Here is a 24000-nt window from a genome sequence, read left to right on the forward strand (position 1 = left end):
ATTATCCAGGATAGGGTGAAGCCAGAGCCTGGGACGCGAATATCGGAAATCTTAAAACTTATACAGTGCCCATATTAGCTAAGTATCTTATCCTTATTTGATGCATCGCGTAAGGTGTAGTATAGTAGCTGGGTGATTGGCCGTGACGACGTATACCAACACCAAACCACAGGTCATTACGCATTATCGCCTGTAAATATTAATTTCTTGAACATAGAGATTCCGTAGTTTAATTAGTTGCTACTGTAAATATTTGTTTTGCAGCACGTGAGAAGAATTCTCCCTGCCGCCTTCTCCCATGTTAATCCATCCCACTCGTCAGCCAGCCGAGCCCAGGGAATTAGAGGAAGCGTCGTGACTTACACAAAGGAATCGTCATTAAGCTAAGATTCCTTTGTATTCATTTATTAATTATCTGGAATTATTTACATGCAGAATTCTTTTGGATTAACATGCGTTTATTGTGATTATCATTATTATACTCATAATCTATGTTCCCATTAATGGCAATGACATTGGTTTCTCAATAATTCATAGGATTAGATTATTATAATTTGGATTAGTGAACGAACCACACTAGTTCCTGGACGTACTGAGTTCCAGTAATAACCCCCCAATGTAGGTGTTTGAGGGTTTGATTCATTTAATTATACAGCCCATTAATTATTTCTATGATCATATTCTCTAGTATTTTATCCATAGTTACTGGTTCATCTAGGAATTATCTAATGATCAGAAATTCTCAGTTTCCCTCTTTACTATAAAAGCGGGTGGTCCTTCGTAATTTAATTTACTTCATTAATATTTAAATAATTAGTTTCAAGCCCCAAATGTCCCACACTTCTGCAGTTACCTTTGTTCTTATGTTCTTATGTAAGTACTCTCACAGCTCTCTTAATTTCAGCGACTATTGCAAGATTTTCTGTCCGATTTTTACTTAGGCTTTGCAGTGCTGCTTTTGAATCCCTGCAAATCCCTGCACCATTAGTGTTCCGTTCAAGAAACCGCAACGCCATAACAATGGCAGTTTGCTCTGCTTGCGTTGAAGAGGCATAGTTCTCAATACGCGCTTTTTCTTCAATTCTGCATTGGAAAGTACTATCCGTGATTACCGTGTATGCTGCACCAGCCCTTCCATTGACAGGATTAGAGGACCCGTCAGTGTAGATTTGATCCAGCTCATCTCCGGCTTCTTTATAAATTTCCTCGAGATACTTGTGCCTCATTTTTTGTGGTAACATGATGGAATTTTTCATGCCCATTTCATTGATGATAATCTTGCATGAGTCATCCTCCCAGGGAGGTAACCTCTCTACAGAACATAAGAACATAAGAACAAAGGTAACTGCAGAAGGCCTATTGGCCCATACGAGGCAGCTCCTATTCTATAACCACCCAATCCCACTCATATACTTGTCCAACCCGTGCTTGAAACAATCGAGGGACCCCACCTCCACAATGTTACGCGGCAATTGGTTCCACAAATCAACAACCCTGTTACTGAACCAGTATTTACCCAAGTCTTTCCTAAATCTAAACTTATCCAATTTATATCCATTGTTTCGTGTTCTGTCCTGTGTTGATACTTTTAATACCCTATTAATATCCCCCCGGTTATGTCCATTCATCCACTTGTAAACCTCTATCATGTCACCCCTAACTCTTCGCCTTTCCAGTGAATGCAACTTAAGCTTTGTTAATCTTTCTTCATATGAAAGATTTCTAATTTGGGGAATTAACTTAGTCATCCTACGCTGGACACGTTCAAGTGAATTTATATCCATTCTATAATATGGCGACCAAAACTGAACTGCATAATCTAAATGGGGCCTAACTAGAGCAAGATATAGCTTGAGAACCACACCAGCTGTCTTGTTACTAACGCTGCGATTAATAAATCCAAGTGTCCGATTTGCCTTATTACGAACATTTATGCATTGATCCTTTTGTTTTAAATTCTTACTAATCATAACTCCCAGATCCCTTTCGCAATCCGACTTCGCAATCACAACACCATCTAGCTCGTATCTTGTAACTCTATCATCATTACCTAACCTCAGAACTTTACTTTTATCAGCATTAAACTGCATCTGCCAATCCTTTGACCATTTCAAAACCCTATCTAGATCAACTTGAAGTGATAGTGAGTCCTCCTCCGAATTAATTTCCCTACCGATTTTCGTATCATCGGCAAATTTGCAAATGTTGCTACTCAAACCTGAATCTAAATCATTTATATATATTATAAACAACAGAGGTCCCAGGACAGAGCCTTGAGGCACTCCACTTACAACATTTTCCCACTCTGACTTGATTCCATTTATACTAACTCTCTGTTTCCTTTGGTATAGCCATGCCCTAATCCAGCTTAATATAGCACCCCCAATACCATGAGACTCTATTTTTTTAATCAGTCTTTCATGTGGCACTGTATCAAAAGCTTTGCTAAAGTCAAGGTATACAACATCGCAATCCTTACCACTATCAACTGCCTCAACAATGCTTGAATAAAAAGATAACAAATTTGTTAAACATGAACGGCCATTTATAAAACCATGTTGCGACTCAATTATTAATTTATGTTTTTCAAGATGAAGACGAATTTTATTTGCTATTATAGATTCGAGTAACTTTCCCACAATAGACGTTAGGCTAATTGGTCGATAGTTAGACGCAAGTGATCTATCTCCTTTCTTAAAAACTGGTATCACATTAGCAACTTTCCAAAACTCTGGCACTCTGCCTGACTCTATTGATTTATTAAATATGGTTGACAGTGGGTCACAAAGCTCCTCTTTGCATTCTTTAAGCACCCTAGCAAACACTTCATCCGGCCCTGGGGATTTGTTTGGTTTGAGTTTTACTATTTGTTTAAGAACATCCTCCCTGGTAACTGCTAAACTCGTCAACCTGTCCTCGTCCCCACCCACATAGACTTGTTCGGCTGAAGGCATATTGTTAAGTTCCTCTTTAGTAAATACAGATACAAAATATTTATTAAAAATACTACTCATCTCTTCATCACTATCTGTTATTTGACCTGTCTCAGTTTTTAATGGACCTATCCTTTCCCTACAGGGAGGAGCTTACGGGCTTGCTCAAGCAGGTGAAGCTCTTCGAGGTAGCAGACTGATCTGTGATGCCATTTTTTGCTTCTCCTGTTTCCCCCCTGAAAGTAGCACTGAACTCAGTTTTTTCTTAGAACATAAGAACATAAGAACAAAGGCAACTGCAGAAGGCCTATTGGCCCATACGAGGCAGCTCCTATTTATAACCTCCCATTCCCACTCATATACATGTCCAACCCATGCTTGAAACAATCGAGGGACCCCACCTCCACAATGTTACGCGGCAATTGGTTCCACAAATCAACAACCCTGTTACTGAACCAGTATTTACCCAAGTCTTTCCTAAATCTAAACTTATCCAATTTATACCCATTGTTTCGTGTTCTGTCTTGTGTTGATACTTTTAATACCCTATTAATATCCCCTTTGTTATGTCCATTCACCCACTTGTAAACCTCTATCATGTCACCCCTAACTCTTCGCCTTTCCAGTGAATGCAACTTAAGCTTTGTTAATCTTTCTTCATATGAAAGATTTCTAATTTGGGGAATTAACTTAGTCATCCTACGCTGAACACGTTCAAGTGAATTTATATCCATTCTATAATATGGCGACCAAAACTGAACTGCAAAATCTAAATGGGGACTAACTAGAGCAAGATATAGCTTGAGAACCACACCAGGTGTCTTGTTACTAACGCTGCGATTAATAAATCCAAGTGTCCGATTTGCCTTATTACGAACATTTATGCATTGATCCTTTTGTTTTAAATTCTTACTAATCATAACTCCCAGATCCCTTTCGCAATCCGACTTCGCAATCTCAACACCATCTAGCTCGTATCTTGTAACTCTATCATCATTACCTAACCTCAGAACTTTACATTTATCAGCATTAAACTGCATCTGCCAATCCTTTGACCATTTCAAAACCCTATCTAGATCAACTTGAAGTGATAGTGAGTCCTCCTCCGAATTAATTTCCCTACCGATTTTCGTATCATCGGCAAATTTGCAAATGTTGCTACTCAAACCTGAATCTAAATCATTTATATATATTATAAACAACAGAGGGCCCAGGACAGAGCCTTGAGGCACTCCACTTACAACATTTTCCCACTCCGACTTGACTCCATTTATACTAACTCTCTGTTTCCTTTGGTATAGCCATGCCCTAATCCAGTTTAATATAGCACCCCCAATACCATGAGCCTCTATCTTTTTAATCAGTCTTTCATGTGGCACTGTATCAAAAGCTTTGCTAAAGTCAAGGTACACAACATCACAATCCTTACCACTATCAACTGCCTCAACTATGCTAGAATAAAAAGATAAAAAGTAACCCTCAGAGGAAGCAAATAAAATGGTATGAGAACGATTACATAAAGATGCTTAATGCAAATGTAAGAGACATGGGTAGAGAGTACCGGAGACATCCCACTGAAAGTAACCAAGAGTTGTTTAAAACTGTGTGTCAAGTAGCCAGGGAAGAGAAGATTAAAGAGCGGGAAAGACAATGGCTTGAGTTCACTAGCCTATTGGATGGGAAACATCTGCAAGACAAGTGTGGGCAAAAATTCATAGAGCTAAGGGGGGGCAGAGCCTGGCCTGCGGCTCACAAAGACCCCCAGGGTAAGGCTGAAGAACTAATTCACAAGTGGGTTGTTGATTTGTGGAACCAATTGCCGCGTAACATTGTGGAGGTGGGGTCCCTCGATTGTTTCAAGCACGGGTTGGACAAGTATATGAGTGGGATTGGGTGTTTATAGATAGGAGCTGCCTCGTATGGGCCAATAGGCCTTCTGCAGTTACCTTTGTTCTTATGTTCTTATTGGTATGGGTTTGGAGGTTAGGTGGTGGTGTGACACCGTGGGTAGAGATTGAGGTGTGGGTTGGTGGGTTTCCTGGAGGGGGAAGAGGTGGGAAGGCCAAAGAGATGGGGCTGGCTGGCTCCTGCCCACGGCCCATGCCTGATTCCCCTCCCCACCATGGGTATCCTTGTTCACTGAGTGATCACTACCCCAGACTGTTGTCGGTCTACTGTGAGCTGGACCCTGGGCTGGTCCCTGAACTGGACCCTGGCTTGCTGTGAGACTGTTCACCGAGCTATTCCCGCCGCTGTTCACTGGTCCACCTGCGGTTTGATTTGGTGGCCTCGAGCCCTGCCAAGTAGGCTTCGCGCTACAATACCTGTTCCAAGCATGGTGGGGCTGCTTGCAGTTGACACATTTAGGTATTACCCCGCCACCCCCACCCAGTGCAAGCTTAGCCAGACACTGCTTGGTGTCGTGAGAGCCACTGCAACACCCACACCTAATTGGGCGATCACACTGCCACGTTCCGTGATCCCACCGTTGACAGTTGCCACATAAGGATGGGCTGCCAATATACCTCTCCACTTTGCATGCCCTCATGCCTGGTACTTTAATGACTGGGGACAGGTCTCCCTTCCACAGAGCGATTGCCTGATTTTGGGCAGTCCCCTTGGTCCAGTGTTGCGTTCGACCCAAACAATCTCTTTAAAGACCTTGAGAAATTCCACGTCAACATGAATACTGTAGTTCTTGATTATAATTTAAGTTTGTCTTGTCTGTGGGTTTGCTTCCAACAATTTAACATTCTTACCTTGATACTCAAGACTGGTCTCTGTGAAGTACTGCAGGGCACTGTGCCCCTGCACCCATGCACTAACATTGCCACCTATACACCTGCTCTCTATGCGATACTCTGCTCTGTGGGCGCAGGCGACTTCAATAATCCATCTGTACTTATCAGCTGTTGTCAATCCCATTTCAGGAAAGATTAGGGTGTGCCTATTATAGACTGTGGGTTGGTTGGTGTTGTCGTCGTTGATCCTTCTCTATGGACAACCCAACCCACAACTCGGTAGAGTGCTTATACTAGGAGATCACCCTTGGCGCTTCTGGCTCTTGGAGAGGGGCTCAACGTCACACGTTTAGGGGATGCGGCTCCAACACTTAGCCTAGTTGTCACGTGCACACACCCACTCGAGCCGCTGTGACTCCCCACTCTCTCCTTATGAGATATGATCTCCTCAATCCCCTATGACTTACTAGTATTACCTCCTACCCTGTCCACAGCAGTGGTTCTTGGTTCTTTCTCTCTTTCTCTCTCCTTCTTTACTACCTCCTGGGAAGCCTCACTAGGACAAGGGCAAACACCAGCAAATTGTGATACATTTACTGGACAAAGCACATACACAATACATACACACATATAATAATAATGAATCCTATACTCTATAATATTACAATCAGGTTGCACTCCAACACCATCAGAACTCTGTCATCAGCTTATCAAGTGGTATCCTATCTCCTGGTTCACCACCTGATACTATCAACCTCCTCAAGTTGATCAAGTCTACATACACTGTTGCACCATCAGCAAGAGAATATATATATGTATCTATAAATGTGTACCAAGAAAATCAGCATTTGAATGCAATAACATATCAGTATAAATGTTCATTAATACACAACAATGATCAATCGATCACTCTATCAGTCCTAGAACGCATACGTCTTTAGGTAATCCAGCCTACGACTGTACTCTAAACTTCAGTGTAAAACACTCCTTGACATCAGAATACCAACAATCACTCACCTCTCACTGCGTCTTGCACGCTACTGACAACCAAACACTATCAACTCCCTACAAGTAATCCACCAGTACTTCCCTTCCACCTCTGGAAGTTCACTACCCTAATATCTTTAGGTTCTTCCGGGCTTCACTACCAGGATCCTCTGCAGCTTCTCCAGGCTGCTATCATGAAGTTTCCTTGAGTAACTACGGTGCTTCACCCTTCTGCTAGGTTCCTCCACAGCTCTCTTGGCTGCTACACCACCTCTACAGAAGCACGTGACACTCCTCTTCACTGCTTCTCCTCACAGCTCGAGGTCCTCTGCTTCACTACCTTGGAGTCTCATCAATTACTTCATCTAGGCTGACTTCGAAGTTCTCAGCAACTTCTTCCCCAAAGACAAACCACAGATTAACTGGTTGAGGGCGCTTTCCCTCTGACGGCGTCTGGTCAGGGCGCTCCACACAGCCCACGAAAATGCCTCTGAGCAGCTTATTGAACTCTGCTCGTCGACCAGGACTTGAGACCACAACGTTCCCAGCTCGGTTCCACAGCTGGCACGTCTACACACTTCTCTTCTCTTCGAGATATATCACTAGGGGTTCCCTTCTGGCGGGAGCTCACGGAGCGCGGCTTTCTCCTGCGATGTCTGGCACTCAAGTGAGGTCAAGGTCCTCCGGAAGCGAGCCTCACGCCTCCAGCAAAATGTCCACATCTCCTAGCCAGTCATTTATCTGTTTCCTTCTTCACTGCCCATAATCTTAAACTGTTATACATATCCAAGCAACTATTTTACATATGCGTTATCACCTCAATATTTGCTAGACCTTCTAATCAGGTCAGGCTTGACGAATAACTCTCAAAGAGGGAGACTCGTTTCTCTTGCAGGCTGAGATCACAACAGCCACTCACTATCATCGTCTTATCATCGTTGTTGCTGCTGCTGCTGCTCACCCTGTCGCATGTCCCATCTCACGTTTCCTTTGTTTTGGACTAGTTGGAAGCCAGCATCATTATCATCCTCCGCTGGCCCGGAGGTCCCCATGTGGGGGACCCCTACCGGTGGGCCCCGGGTGGGGTGCCCATGCAAGGAACGGGGTCGTTATGGTCTCCGTGTATACTAGCCATGTTCTCTTGTTGTCTCGACCAACTTCTCGTCGTTATACGCTCCATCTTTTGGCTGTGGCTCATTTCATGTGTTCTTGGGTGGTATGCCTTCAGCACTACACTCTACCTTGCACACACATATAGACACCTCCCAAAGCACTATGGTCGCAGTTCTCACACGTAGTGTTGGGGCACTATACAGTATGGGGTGTCCTAGCGGTCTCTCGTGTAAACACGACAGTCGCACACACAAACCGCGACCTTGGGTAGGGAGGGCACAAGGACTATTTTACACACGAGTCGTGCCTGGGGTAGCCAGGTAGTAGCTGGTGACCCGTCCTCCACACACTGCTCCCCTCAGTGATCGTGAATCTCGCCAAATAAGTAATTACTGCTATGATTTCTGGTCAATCCACACATTCACGGCCTACCACAGTTGGCAGGAGGGGCGTTGACTTGGTGCCGCTGCAGCTGACCTATTTGGCACACTAAAGACTAACACTTAGGCCTAGGCCTGTGTCGAAAGGCAGGACGAGTGCATCCTGACCTGCTCCTCCCCCTCTGGCTGGAGGTAAACTGGGGGAGGAGTTGATGGAAGAACTTCGAGGCCAAGGAAGAAGTTAATGGAGGAAACTTCGAGGCTGGAGAAGTGAAGGCTGAACTCTGAGGTAGAGCAGAACCCCATAGTGAGGGGTGGACCTCAAGCTGTGTAAAGGATCAGTGAAGAGGAGTTTCACGTGTCTGTGGGATCAGTGGTGAAGCATCACTGGTGTTTGATGAGAGCGTCATTGTGTAGCAGTTTAGGAGGACTGCAAAAGAGCCTTGTTGACTACTTTGAAGAACCTAGAGTTATACATGGTAGTAAGCCTTTAGGAGCAGAACAGAGGTTCATGGTGATCACACATGATGTATAAGGGGAGTGTTTGAATGCTTACTGGTGTGTAAGGCGCAGTGGAAGGTGAGAGATTGAATTCTTTTTGTGTTGGGGAATTTTTATGCTGATGTTTCTAGTGTTACAGCCATAGGCTGAGTTTTATATATATTTTAGGGCTGATTGTACCATATTATTACCATGAGACTTAACCTTACTTGGTGAGGGAGTAGTAAATGACGAGCCAAGAGTTGAGCAGCCACTTGATATGGACGGTTGGGGAAGCCAGGATAGGATATTGGATTGCTACCAGGTTATAGTAGCTTAGAGTGTTGTATGTTAATATTTTATCGCTCATATTTCGTGTATTGTATATGTTCTTTTGTTTATTAAATGTATGTTGTTAGCTGACTTTTATTCTTGTCCTGGTGAGGCTTCCCAGAAAGCAGAAGAGAGAGAGATGAAGAGAAAGGATCACAGCTGTAGACAGGGTGACAGAAACTACTAATTTGCAAAAGGGGGATTGAGGAGAGCATTCCAATCAAGGAGAGAGCGGGGAGTCACGGCAGCTCAAGTAGGGTGTGTACACAGGCCAACGAGGCCAGAGTTGGAGCGCATCCCTAGATATGTGATGCTGAATCCCTCTCCAAGATCAAGAGGCGTACAGGGTGATCTCCTGAGAAAACTTCAAGCACTCCAGAGTTCATTGCTGGTTGACCGTCGGTAGCGGGAGTGTGGCTGCCGAGATCGGTTGTCTGTTCCTGCAGAGGGTGGTTGGGGACGTTGTCCACCTGTACGCAAGTAACAGTCTGGTGCAGCAACCAGAGTTCTCTTTGGAGGTTTAAGTTCCATAAGCCCAACCCCCTCAAGTCAGAACACAAGTCACCCCTGCCTGCTTCCTTGACACGTCACTCCTGCTTGCTACCCTGACTCGTCTCCCCTGCCTGCTTCCCTGACACGTCACCCCGGCATTCTTCCCTGACACGTCACCCCGGCATTCTTCCCTGACACGTCACCCCTTGCTGCTTCCCCTGACACGTCACTTCCGCCTGCTTCCCTGACACAACAACCTTGCCGGCTTCCCTGACACGTCACCCTCTCCTGCTTCCGCCTGACACGTCACCCCTGCCTGCTTCCCTGACACATCATCCCCTTGCTGCTTTCCCCTGACACATCACCCCGCCTGCTTCCCTGATACGTCACCCTTGCCTGCTTCCCCCAGACACGTCACCCCGCCACCCCAGCTATCAGGGCTCGTGTGTTGGAACCTTCGTAACATCTTAGTGTAGTCAGAGACCACCAAACTGGCAGGTGTTGGTATGCGAGGCTTCCCTGCAACATTTTACCGCGTCTCTCGCCATGGAAGGATGGGGATGGGAATAAATTCTAGCTTGCAATGTTACAGTCCATCCATATAGCTGTCTCTGATGTTGCTAACTGGGCAGAGGTATATTTACCTCTCGACTCTCCCAACAGATGTGGCGGACTGCGGGACGACAAGAACGAGCTTCCTGGGGAGTTCATGGACGAGCTCTTCAAGTGGGCGCTTGAGTGTGAGTACTGGCGGCCTCTCTTACATCATCCTGGCTCCTTTATTATGTTCACGTTTTATCAGCTCAAATATCATTTTTAGCCGTTTAACTTTCACGTACACAGATAGCATCTGGATAACGTAGGTAAAGAAGTTTGAAAAATGCTGTTTTTTTCTAAAAAAATATTAATTGTCCAAAAATAAGGAATAATCTAAATAACAAGATATTCAAACATGGTAATTTGATTCAAAACTAACTTTAAATATTCCTAGTCTTTCTTAACCCTGCATGCCCTACGGGAAATTATGCTTATATTCGCAATATATCCACCTATAAAATGTTTAATATAACAGATAATGGCTGTCAGTCTATCTGTCTGTCTGTCGGTGACTAGACGGGATCACTCACCGCCACTCTAAAAGAGAGGTCCTGTAGACAGTTCTCAAACCACCTCATCACGTAACCCGAGAGTCCTAGGCTAGCCAAGCCCTGAAGGACAGCAGGATGTGATCCAGAGTTAAACGCATTCAGGATGTCAAAGAAAGCTTCAAGAGGCACCCCTCGTTCGGCGATAAGCGTACATTATTTGATGTACCAAGTTGAGGAGACAGTCCATCGTGCTCCTTCCCGGAGGTCGAAATCCACTGAAACCCTCTGGCAGGAGATTCGAAGTCTCCACAAGCCACTGCTGTCGGAGGTGTACCAGGCGTTCCACCAATTTCCGTAGAAATGGAAGCAGACTGATGGGTCGATTCAAACTCGGGACCCAAAACATCCCGTCCAGACTTGGGAGAAGGGGTTATCTTGAGATGATTTCGGGGCTTTAGTGTCCCCGCGGTCCGGTCCTCGACCAGGCCTCCACCCCCAGGAAGCAGCCCGTGACAGCTGACTAACTCCCAGGTACCTATTTACTGCTAGGTAAAAGGGGCATTCAGGGTGAAAGAAACTTTGCCCATTTGTTTCTGCCTCGTGCGGGAATCGAACCCGCGCCACAGAAATACGAGTCCTGCGCGCTATCCACCATGCTACGAGGCCACCCTGGGAGGTGGCCACCCCCGAGGCCACCCCCCAGGCTACGAGGCTACGAGGGAGAGGAATGTACATTTCAACGGGACAGGGAAGACACCTGAGAACCAGCACGCATTATACAGGAGACAGAGGCAGGACCGCAGGGCCTAGGGCGCCCTCTGAATGAATTCATACAGGATGGAATATATATTGATGAATGATACATGGATTGATGAATGATACATGGATAAATAGATGGATGGATTTAAAGATATTAACAGAGAGAAGGACGGATAGATAGATGGATGGATGGTGAAACGGTATAATATATAGAGAAATAGATGGATAGATAGATGGATAAATGGATGGATGAGTAGTTAGATAGATGGATAGATGGATGGATGGATGGATGGATGGATGGATGGATGGATGGATAGTTAGATATATGATTAAATAGATGGTTGAATAGATGGATGAAAAAATGAGTGGATTGAAGGATATATATATATATATATATATATATATATATATATATATATATATATATATATATATATATATATATATATATATATATATATATATATATACATATGTCGTACCTAGTAGCCAGAACGCACTTCTCAGCCTACTATGCAAGGCCCGATTTGCCTAATAAGCCAAGTTTTCATGAATTAATTGTTTTTCGACTACCTAACCTAACCAAACCTAACTTTTTCGGCTACCTAACCTAACCTATAAAGATAGGTTAGGTTAGGTTAGGTTAGGTAGGGTTGGTTAGGTTCGGTCATATATCTACGTTAATTTTAACTCCAATAAAAAAAAATTGACCTCATACATAATGAAATGGGTAGCTTTATCATTTCGTAAGAAAGAAATTAGAGAAAATATGTTAATTCAGGAAAACTTGGCTTATTAGGAAAATCGGGCCTTGCATAGTAGGCTGAGATGTGCGTTCTGGCTACTAGGTACGACATATATAATTATATGTCGTACCTAGTAGCCAGAACGCACTTCTCAGCCTACCCAAGGCTGTGAAGCAGCGGCTCATGCTGCACGAGCCTACATTAGCTCTCTTACTGAAGACCAGGCAGTAGTAAAATTAGATTTTAAAAGCGCTTTCAACTCGGTCAAAAGAGAAGCAATCCTCACTGCAGTCCAGGAACATTGCCCAAGCATTCTCCCGTTTGTGTCAGCAGGCTACAGCAAAGACTCAACCCTCCTGTTTGGCAAACATGAAGTCACCTCAGCAGAGGGAATTCAACAGGGTGACTCACTTGCACCGTTCCTCTTTTGCATAGCGGTTCGAGAAATTACAACCAGACTGTCCAGCGAGCTCAACATCTGGTTCCTGGATGATGGCACTCTGGCAGGTACACAAGATTCCCTGCTAGAAGACCTACAGCTGGTGAAGACACGGGGGGAGTCCATGGGTCTCGTTCTTAACCCCTCCAAGTGCGAAATTATTGCATCCAGTGAATTAATCATTAGAGCAGTGAAATCAGTTCTACCAGAAGCCTCAGTCGTTAAACCTACCAACAGCACACTACTCGGAGCACCTCTGGGCCACAATGCCATTGCTGCAGTCCTTGACGAAAAGTTTAGAGACCTAAAGAGGATGGAAGAGAGAATTGGGGACTTGGACTCCCACGATGCCCTCTACCTTCTCACAAAGTGCCTTACCTTGCCAAGGCTAACATACTTCTTAAGGTGTGCACCAACTTTTGGCAACCCACTTCTAAATCAATATGATGAGCTCCTCAGGTCAATATTCAGGAAGGCGCTCAACCTAGATTTAGATGACAGTCAGTGGGACCAAGCAACACTACCAGTGAGATTTGGAGGGATAGGCATACGAAAGGCAACTGAGGTAGCACTTCCAGCATTCTTATCCTCATGTACAGCAGCCAACGAATTGGTAGGGCAGATCCTACCAGAGCGTATGAGAGAGACAGCGGGAACTCATGATCAAACGTTCATCGAAGCAGCCAGACAATGGGACACCATTGCACACCCTCAACCCCGACCACAAGTCCCAAAAGACCACAAGCAGGCCCACTGGGATAGACCCATAATGGAAAAGACTGTCACAGCAATGATTGACAACGCTGATGCTGAAAACAAAGCCCGCCTCCTAGCGGTAACAGCACCCCACGCCGGGGATTTTTTATTTGCTGTGCCCAATGCAGCCCTGGGAACTCGCCTCAGTCATGACGCTCTCCGCATTGGAGTTGCCCTTCGCCTTGCCGCCCCCATCCTCACCGAACATAGGTGCATCTGCGGAACTGCGATGGCAGACCAATATGGTCGTCATGGTCTGGTATGTCGTAAATCACAGGGTAAAATTGCAAGACATGAAGAAGTCAACGACATCATCAAGAGGAGCCTCGCCACAGCCCGCTGCCCGGCACAAAGAGAACCACACTTATCCAGACCTAACGACCCTCAGAAGCGCCCTGATGGGGTCACCTTGCTACCTTGGAAGGATGGTAAGCAAGTGGTATGGGACTACACGTGCGCTGCCACACTGGCCAGTACCTACCTCCACTACAGCACACGTGAAAGCGGTGGTGCTGCTTCTTTCAGGGAATCGCAGAAAATTATTAAATACAGAGGTCTAGCACACTGCTACAGCTTTGTTCCGATCGGCTCGGAGACCCTCGGTTCGTGGGGAAAATGTGCATTGAAGTTCCTGAAGGAATTGGAGGACAAATTGATCAGCGCTACCAAAGACCAGAGAGCAAAAAGTTTCTTGTTCCAGCGCCTAAGTGTTGCGATTCAGAGGGGAAATGCCTGTTGCGTCTTGGGCACTAGTCCAACTTCAGAGGAATTCGAAGAAGTGTTTGACTTGCAACAATGATCGAACCCGTCTGTGACATTCATCAATGTTTCCCATTGTTGTGTTTTTCAAGAGATCCATAACCTTTAAGCACCTTTTTGCATTATTATTTTTGTATCAACCCATGTATATCTTGTAACCATCAAATGCATAATAAAGCACAAAAAAAAAAGGAAGGGGGTGGTAGGAGAAAAGCACACAGAAACTGTATTGGAGGGGATCTAAACATTCCCTCTAAAGCGTTATGCTGGTTTCCTCCGAGGCTATGGGTCCCCCTTCTTCCAGCTAGAGGTGGTACTCCCTTCAATATTTATATATATATATATATATATATATATATATATATATATATATATATATATATATATATATATATATATATATATATATATATATATATATATATATATATATATATATATATATATATATATATATATATATATATATATATATATATATATATATATATATATATATATATATATATTTCATTGAATATGACCGCATATTCTGTATTTATTATTTTCTGGTTTAGGGCTTCTATCCCTCTAACTATTTTCTTAGCATCAGGGCTTAATTGAAATAGGAGTTCTCCAAAACTCATTTTCGTACTTTTAAGGTGAAGAAAAGAAGTGATTTACTATAGTGTATTACACTTATTTGTATAATTTGCACGACGTTTCGAACCTCCATGGTTCATTCTCAAGTGAACAGATCTTACAATACTAGTTGATTTTATACCCGCATTAGGTCAGGTGATAATACAATGAAGGTGAAAAACATGGGGGGATACATAAGGGATAAATGTGAGGTGAAACATAGAGGCTGCAGAAGGCTTATTGGCCCATACGAGGCATCTCCTATCTAAACACAAAGATTAATCCAGTGTAATTGGCCTGTTATGTTGGACATTGTCTTCTGTGTTGGCATCGATATGTCCTTGTCTTGTCCTTACTCTCATGGTGGGTAGAGTAAATAGTTCCGTGATTTGGGTGTTCATGGTAGGTCGCTCTATTCTTATGTGAATTGCCTCAAGAATTTGTAATCTTCTTGAATCTTGGGTTTTGTCTATTATGCAAAATAGACATAATTGCATAATAGACAAAACCCAAGATTCAAGAAGATTACAAATTCTTGAGGCAATTCACATAAGAATAGAGCGACCTACCATGAACACCCAAATCACGGAACTATTTACTCTACCCACCATGAGAGTAAGGACAAGACAAGGACATATCGATGCCAACACAGAAGACAATGTCCAACATAACAGGCCAATTACACTAGATTAATCTTTGTGTTTAGATAGGAGATGCCTCGTATGGGCCAATAAGCCTTCTGCAGCCTCTATGTTTCACCTCACATTTATCCCTTATGTATCCCCCCATGTTTTTCACCTTCATTGTATTATCACCTGACCTAATGCGGGTATAAAATCAACTAGTATTGTAAGATCTGTTCACTTGAGAATGAACCATGGAGGTTCGAAACGTCGTGCAAATTATACAAATAAGTGTAATACACTATAGTAAATCACTTCTTTTCTTCACCTTAAAAGTACGAAAATGAGTTTTGGAGAACTCCTATTTCAATTAAGCCCTGATGCTAAGAAAATAGTTAGAGGGATAGAAGCCCTAAACCAGAAAATAATAAATACAGAATATGCGGTCATATTCAATGAAACATGTTTGAAAGAAAACCTGCTGCCAGTATACACCAATATATATATATATATATATATATATATATATATATATATATATATATATATATATATATATATATATATATATATATATATATGTCGTACCTAGTAGCCAGAACTCACTTCTCAGCCTACTATGCGAGGCCCGATTTGCCTAATAAGCCAAGTTTTACTGAATTAATATATTTTCTCTAATTTTTTTCTTATGAAATGATAAAGCTACCCATTTCATTATGTATGAGGTCAATTTTTTTTTATTGGAGTTAAAATTAACGTAGATATATGACCGAACCTAACCAACCCTACCTAACCTAACCTAACCTATCTTTATAGGTTAGGTTAGGTTAGGTAGCCGAAAACGTTAGGTTAGGTTAGGTTGTCGAAAAAACATTAATTCATGAAAACTAGGCTTATTAGGCAAATCGGGCCATGCATAGTAGGCTGAGAAGTGAGTTCTGGCTACTAGGTACGACATATATATATATATATATAACTGAAAACTCACACCCCAGAAGTGACTCGAACCCATACTCCCAGAAGCAACGCAACTGGTATGTACAAGACGCCTTAATCCACTTGACCATCACGACCGGACATAATGAGGTGATAGCCGAGGCTATTTGAACCACCCCACCGCCGGCACTCAGATAGTAATCTTGGGCATAGCATTTTACCAAATCACCTCATTCTTTGGGGCACACGTGAGGAACACAAATGCGAACAAGCCTGAATGGTCCCCAGGACAATATGCAACTGAAAACTCACACCCCAGAAGTGACTCGAACCCATACTCCCAGAAGCAACGCAACTGGTATGTACAAGACGCCTTAATCCACTTGACCATCACGACCGGACATAATGAGGTGATAGCCGAGGCTATTTGAACCACCCCACCGCCGGCACTCGGATAGTAATCTTGGGCATAGCATTTTACCAAATCACCTCATTCTTTGGGGCACACGTGAGGAACACAAATGCGAACAAGCCTGAATGGTCCCCAGGACAATATGCAACTGAAAACTCACACCCCAGAAGTGACTCGAACCCATACTCCCAGAAGCAACCCAACTGGTATGTACAAGACGCCTTAATCCACTTGACCATTACATCACACTTTTGGGGTGTGAGTTTTCAGTTGCATATTGTCCTGGGGACCATTCAGGCTTGTTCGCATTTGTGTTCCTCACGTGTGCCCCAAAGAATGAGGTGATTTGGTAAAATGCTATGCCCAAGATTACTATCCAAGTGCCGGCGGTGGGGTGGTTCAAATAGCCTCGGCTATCACCTCATTATGTCCGGTCGTGATGGTCAAGTGGATTAAGGCGTCTTGTACATACCAGTTGCGTTGCTTCTGGGAGTATGGGTTCGAGTCACTTCTGGGGTGTGAGTTTTCAGTTATATATATATATATATGTCGTACCTAGTAGCCAGAACGCACTTCTCAGCCTACTATGCAAGGCCCGATTTGCCTAATAAGTCAAGTTTTCATGAATTAATTGTTTTTCGACTACCTAACCTACCTAACCTAACTTAACCTAACTTTTTCGGCCACCTAACCTAACCTATAGAGATAGGTTAGGTTAGGTTAGGTAGGGTTGGTTAGGTTCGGTCATATATCTACGTTAATTTTATCTCAAATAAAAACAAATTGACCTCATACATAATGAAATGGGTAGCTTTATCATTTCACAAGAAAAAAAAATGAGAAAATATATTAATTCAGGAAAACTTGGCTTATTAGGCAAATCGGGCCTTGTATAGTAGGCTGAGAAGTGCGTTCTGGCTACTAGGTACGACATATATATATATATATATATATATATATATATATATATATATATATATATATATATATATATATATATATATATATATATATATATATATATATATATATATAAATATGTCGTACCTAGTAGCGAATTATTTGTTTTTCGACTACCTAACCTACCTATATATATATATATATATATATATATATGTCGTACCTAGTAGCCAGAACGCACTTCTCAGCCTACTATGCAAGGCCCGATTTGCCTAATAAGCCAAGTTTTCCTGAATTAATATATTTTCTCTAATTTTTTTCTTGTGAAATGATAAAGCTACCCATTTCATTATGTATGAGATCAATTTTTTTTTATTGGAGATAAAATTAATGTAGATATATGACCGAACCTAACCAACCCTACCTAACCTAACCTAACCTAACTTTATAGGTTAGGTTCGGTTAGGTAGCCGAAAAAGTTAGGTTAGGTTAGGTTAGGTAGGTTAGGTTGTCGAAAAACAATTAATTCATGAAAACTTGGCTTATTAGGCAAATCGGGCTTTGCATAGTAGGCTGAGAAGTGCGTTCTGGCTACTAGGTACGACATATATATATATATATATATATATATATATATATATATATATATATATATATATATATATATATATATATATATATATATATAAATATATACATGTATAAATATTTATACATATATATATGTATATATATATATATATATAAATATTTATATATATATATATATATATATATATATATATATACATATATTTATATATATATATATATATATATATATATATATATATATATATATAACTGAAAACTCACACCCCAGAAGTGACTCGAACCCATACTCCCACAACTGGTATGTACAGGGACGCCTTAATCCGCTTGACCATCACGACCGGACATAAGGAAGTGATAGCCGAGGCTATATGAACCACTTCCCCGCCGGCACTCGGATGGTAATCTTGGGCATAAGATTTATGCCCAAGATTACCATCCGAGTGCCGGCGGGGAAGTGGTTCATATAGCCTCGGCTATCACTTCCTTATGTCCGGTCGTGATGGTCAAGCGGATTAAGGCGTCCCTGTACATACCAGTTGTGGGAGTATGGGTTCGAGTCACTTCTGGGGTGTGAGTTTTCAGTTGTATATAGTCCTGGGGACCATTCAGGCTTGTTTGCATATATATATATATATATATATATATATATATATATATATATATATATATATATATATGTCGTAACTAGTAGCCAGAACGTGCTTCTCAGCCTACTATGCAAGGCCAAATTTGCCTCATAAGCCAAGTTTTCATGAATTAATTGTTTTTCGACTACCTAACCTACCTAACCTAACCTAACCTAACTTTTTCGGCTACCTAACCTAACCTAACCTATAAAGATAGGTTAGGTTAGGTTAGGTAGGGTTGGTTAGGTTCGGTCATATATCTACGTTAATTTTAACTCCAATAAAAAAAAATTGACCTCATACATAATGAAATGGGTAGCTTTATCATTTCATAAGAAAAAAATTAGAGAAAATATATTAATTCAGGAAAACTTGGCTTATTAGGTAAATTTGGCCTTGCATAATAGGCTGAGAAGTGCGTTCTGGCTACTAGGTACGACATATATATATATATATATTTATATATATATATATATATATATATATATATATATATATATATATATATATATATATATATATATATATATATATATATTTATATATATATATATATATATATATATATATATATATATATATATATATATATATATATATATATATATATATATATATATATATATATATATATATATATATGTCGTACCTAGTAGCGAATTATTTGTTTTTCGACTACCTAACCTACCTAACCTAACCTAACCTAACTTTTTCGGCTACCTAACCCAACCTAACCTATAAAGATAGGTTAGGTTAGGTTAGGTAGGGTTCGTTAGGTTCGGTCATATATCTACGTTAATTTTAACTCCAATAAAAAAAAATGACCTCATACATAATGAAATGGGTAGCTTTATCATTTAATAAGAAAAAAATAGAGAAAATATATCAATTCAGGAAAACTTGGCTTATTAGGCAAATCGGGCCTTGCATAGTAGGCCGAGAAGTGCGTTCCGGCTACTAGGTACGACATATATATATATATATATATATATATATATATATATATATATATATATATATATATATATATATATATATATATATATATATATATATATATATATATATATATGTCGGAATTAACCTCACTGAGGACCAAGTCACTCTCCTAAATCTGGACATAAACTGTCATGTTATGTCCAGACCGAGTGAGATGGCCCGGAAAGTAGAGTTGGAAATTCTGTTGGACGACATATTCGACCTCGAGACATAAAAGAAGGTCACTACCAAAGATACCTTACAAGCAGAACTTATTGCAGAAGGAGGAAAGATTCGAGGCAACTACAGAAGCACCATACTGTCCCCCGAGCTTAAAGCGGCAGCTAAAAGCCTTCGTGAGAACAAGGAGATAGTTGTCAGGAGAGGTGACAAGTCGCCAATATATGTCATTCTTAAAAAAGACGAATATCTGGCGAAAATGAACATCATACTCTCTGACCAAACTAAGTTCCAAAGGGTAACGAAGGACACTACAGCCGAATTAAAAGCAAAGGTCAACAAACTGATCGAAACTGTGAACGCCAAGAAATCCGGACTCCACCTGCCAAGGATCATTGGGGAATATAAACCTGGATATGCGTATGGAAATGTCAAGACGCACAAGCCTGGAAACCCACTTCAGCCAATCATTAGCCAGATACCCACACCCACGTACAGACTGGCGAAGCGACTCAACGGCCTGCTGACTCCTTATGTTCCTTGCGCCTTCAGCCTGAAGTCTCCAAAGGAATTTGTTGACTTACTGCGGGGCACACGGGCCACAGGGATAAGAGCCTCGTTGGACGTAGAATCGCTGTTTACCAACGTACCTGTGGACGAGACAATCGGAATGATAGCCGACAGAGTGTATCGTGATCCAGCCTGTACTCCTCTTGACATGCCAGAAAATATTCTGAGGAAACTACTCCAAGCTTGTACTAAAGAGGCACCCTTCTTGAGCCCGGATGGGCACATGTATAAGCAAGTAGATGGGGTCGCCATGGGTTCTCCCCTAGGTGTCCTGTTTGCAAACTTCTACATGGGTACCATCGAGCAAAAAGTCTTAGTCGACATGAACTTGAAACCGGCCATATACTGCAGGTATGTTGACGACATTTTTACACAGGTACCTGATGTCAGACATCTGCAGGAGCTGAAGGAGGCATTTGAGCAGAGTTCCGTGCTGCGTTTCACTTACGAGATGGAAAAGGATGGGAAGCTGCCCTTTCTAGATGTAACAGTCATGGAAAAGGGCGGAGGTTTCCACACTGCAGTCTACACTAAGGAAACAAACATAGGAATGTGCCTAAATGCCAACAGCGACTGCCCTGACAGGTACAAGAGGAGTGTTGTTAACGCATATGTCGACCGTGCTCTCAGCCACAGCTCAGAATGGAAGCAAGTCGACGAAGAACTCTGTAGGGTAAGGCAGGTCCTAGTCAATAACGGCTTCTCCAATGGTTTCATCGAAGACATCATAAGAAGGAAAGTGAAAAGCCATGCAACCTCTGAAGAGACAACTAACACAACACCTTTACCCCCTATTAGACTATTTTACAGGAACTTATTTTCCACAGCTCATAAAACGGAGGAAAGGGTCCTGAAAGATATTGTTAATAGAAACGTTATCCCTACAGACAAAAATCAGAGGATACAACTGACGATTTACTATAAAACCAGAAAAACGGCCAGCCTTCTCATGAGAAACTCTCCAGACACAAAACAGAACGCTTTAAAAGAGACTAACGTCGTCTATGCCTTCAAATGCCCACTTGGGGACTGTAAGCTCCAAAAAACCCAGTATATAGGCAAGACAACAACATCTCTTTCTAGGCGTTTAACGATGCATAAGCAACAGGGCTCCATTAAGGAACATATAATCTCTTCCCACAACCAAACCATCGCCAGAGAAATCCTAGTAAACAACACAGAAATCATCGATAGATACAGCGATAGCAGGCGGCTTGACGTTTGCGAGGCACTACACATCAAGAAGTCAACACCAGCAATCAACAGCCAATTATTGCACAACTATATTCTACCCACCTCAAGACTCCGCTCCAATATAGAAGCATCAAGAAATATGGACCAATAGGCTTTCTACAAACACTTCTATTCAATACCCATTGTTTGTGTTCTGTCTTGTGTTGATACTTTTAATACCCTATTAATATCCCCTCTTGTTCTGTCTTGTGTTAATGCCACATCACCCCTCCCACCTCACTCAAATGTAGATATAAAATCGGAGATACGTAAGTTCTAATCAGTTGTGTATTTGTGAACTAAAGTCTTTGAAAATGTAATAAGTTTTACGAAACGCGCCCGTGTCGCGTCAGACTAGAAATAAAAATGAATTTTGGAGAATTGATTTTTGATTTACCTCCAACAGTGAAGCGTAATGTACGAAAGATTGAGAAAATTCGTGTTAGAATTATTAATCTTACTTTTTCGGTCATATTTAATAATATATGTCTTCAGGAAAGACTGCTACCAAAATATACTAATATATATATATATATATATATATATATATATATATATATATATATATATATATATATATATATATATATATATATATATATATATATATATATATGTCGTACCTAGTAGACAGAACGCACTTCTCAGCCTACTATGCAAGGCCCGATTTGCCTAATAATCCAAGTTTTCATGAGTTAATTGTTTATTGACTACCTAACCTAACCTAACTTTTTCGGCTACCTAACCTAACCTAGCCTATAAAGATAGGTTAGGTTAGGTTAGGTAGGGTTGGTTAGGTTCGGTCATATATCTACGTTAATTTTAACTCCAATAAAAAAAAAATTGACCTCATACATAATGAAATGGGTAGCTTTATTATTTCATAAGAAAAAAATTAGAGAAAATATATTTTTTCAGTAAAACTTGGCTTATTAGGCAAATCGGGCCTTGCATAGTAGGCTGAGAATTGCGTTCTGGCTACTAGGTACGACATATATATATATAGCTTCGGCTATCTCTTCCTTATGTCCGGTCGTGATGGTCAAGCGGATTAAGGCGTCCCTGTACATACCAGTTGCATTGCTCCTGGCAGTATGGGTTCGAGTCACTTCTGGGGTATGAGTTTTCAGTTGTATATAGTCCTGGGGACCATTCAGACTTGTTTGCATTTGTGTTCCTCACGTGTTTCCCAAAGAAAGAAAACCCCATCGAAGTCGGTTTCCAGGCTTGTGTGTCTTGACATTTCCATTCGCATATCCAGGTTTATATTCCCCAATAATCTTTGGCAGGTGGAGTCCTGATTTCTTGGCGTTCACAGTTTCGATTAGTTTGTTGACCTTTGCTTTCAAGTCGGCTGTAGTGTCCTTCGTTACCCTTTGGAATTTAGTTTGGTCAGAGCGTATGAGGTTCATTTTCGCCAGATATTCGTCTTTTTTAAGAATGACGTATATTGGCGACTTGTCACCTCTTCTGACAACTATCTCCTTGTTCTCACTTCGGCCAATCATTAGCCAGATACCCACACCCACGTACAGACTAGCGAAGCGACTCAACGGCCTGCTGACTCCTTATGTCCCTTGCGCCTTCAGCCTGAAGTCGCCAAAGGAATTTGTTGACTTACTGCGGGGCACACGGGCCACAGGAATAAGAGCCTCGTTGGACGTAGAATCGCTGTTCACCAACGTACCAGTGGACGAGACAATCGGGATGATAGGCGACAGATTGTATCGTGATCCAGCCTGTACTCCTCTTGACATACCAGAAAATATCCTAAGGAAACTACTCCAAGCTTGTACTAAAGAGGCACCCTTCTTGAGCCCGGATGGGCACATGTATAAGCAAGTAGATGGGGTCGCCATGGGTTCTCGCCTAGGTGTCCTGTTTGCAAACTTCTACATGGGTACCATCGAGCAAAAAGTCTTAGTCGACATAAACTTGAAACTGGCCATATACTGCAGGTATGTTGACGACATTTTTACACAGGTACCTGATGTCAGACATCTGCAGGAGCTGAAGGAAGCATTTGAGCGGAGTTCCGTGCTGCGTTTCACTTACGAGATGGAAAAGGATGGGAAGCTGCCCTTTCTAGATGTAACAGTCATGGAAAAGAGCGGAGGTTTCCACACTGCAGTCTACACTAAGGACACGAACATAGGAATATGCTCCAAAAAACCCAGTATATAGGCAAGACAACAACATCTCTTTCTAGGCGTTTAACGATGCATAAGCAACAGGGCTCCATTAAGGAACATATAATCTCTTCCCACAACCAAACCATCGCCAGAGAAATCCTAGCAAACAACACAGAAATCATCGATAGA

The 24000-nt window shown here is 41.8% G+C and overlaps 1 protein-coding gene across 2 annotated transcripts in view; it reads left to right on the top strand.

The window, feature by feature from the left end:
* Positions 1 to 24000, top strand: part of LOC123749131 (probable cytochrome P450 49a1) — a 457485-nt gene that overhangs the window by 277896 nt on the left and 155589 nt on the right. For both annotated transcript variants that reach the window (XM_069334715.1, XM_069334714.1), the window contains exon 5: positions 10123 to 10199. In XM_069334715.1, the coding sequence (XP_069190816.1) occupies positions 10123 to 10199 (77 nt within the window). The remainder of the gene's footprint in view (positions 1 to 10122; positions 10200 to 24000) is intronic.

The sequence above is a fragment of the Procambarus clarkii genome, chromosome 31 (assembly GCF_040958095.1).
Source record: "Procambarus clarkii isolate CNS0578487 chromosome 31, FALCON_Pclarkii_2.0, whole genome shotgun sequence".
NCBI lineage: Eukaryota > Metazoa > Arthropoda > Malacostraca > Decapoda > Cambaridae > Procambarus > Procambarus clarkii.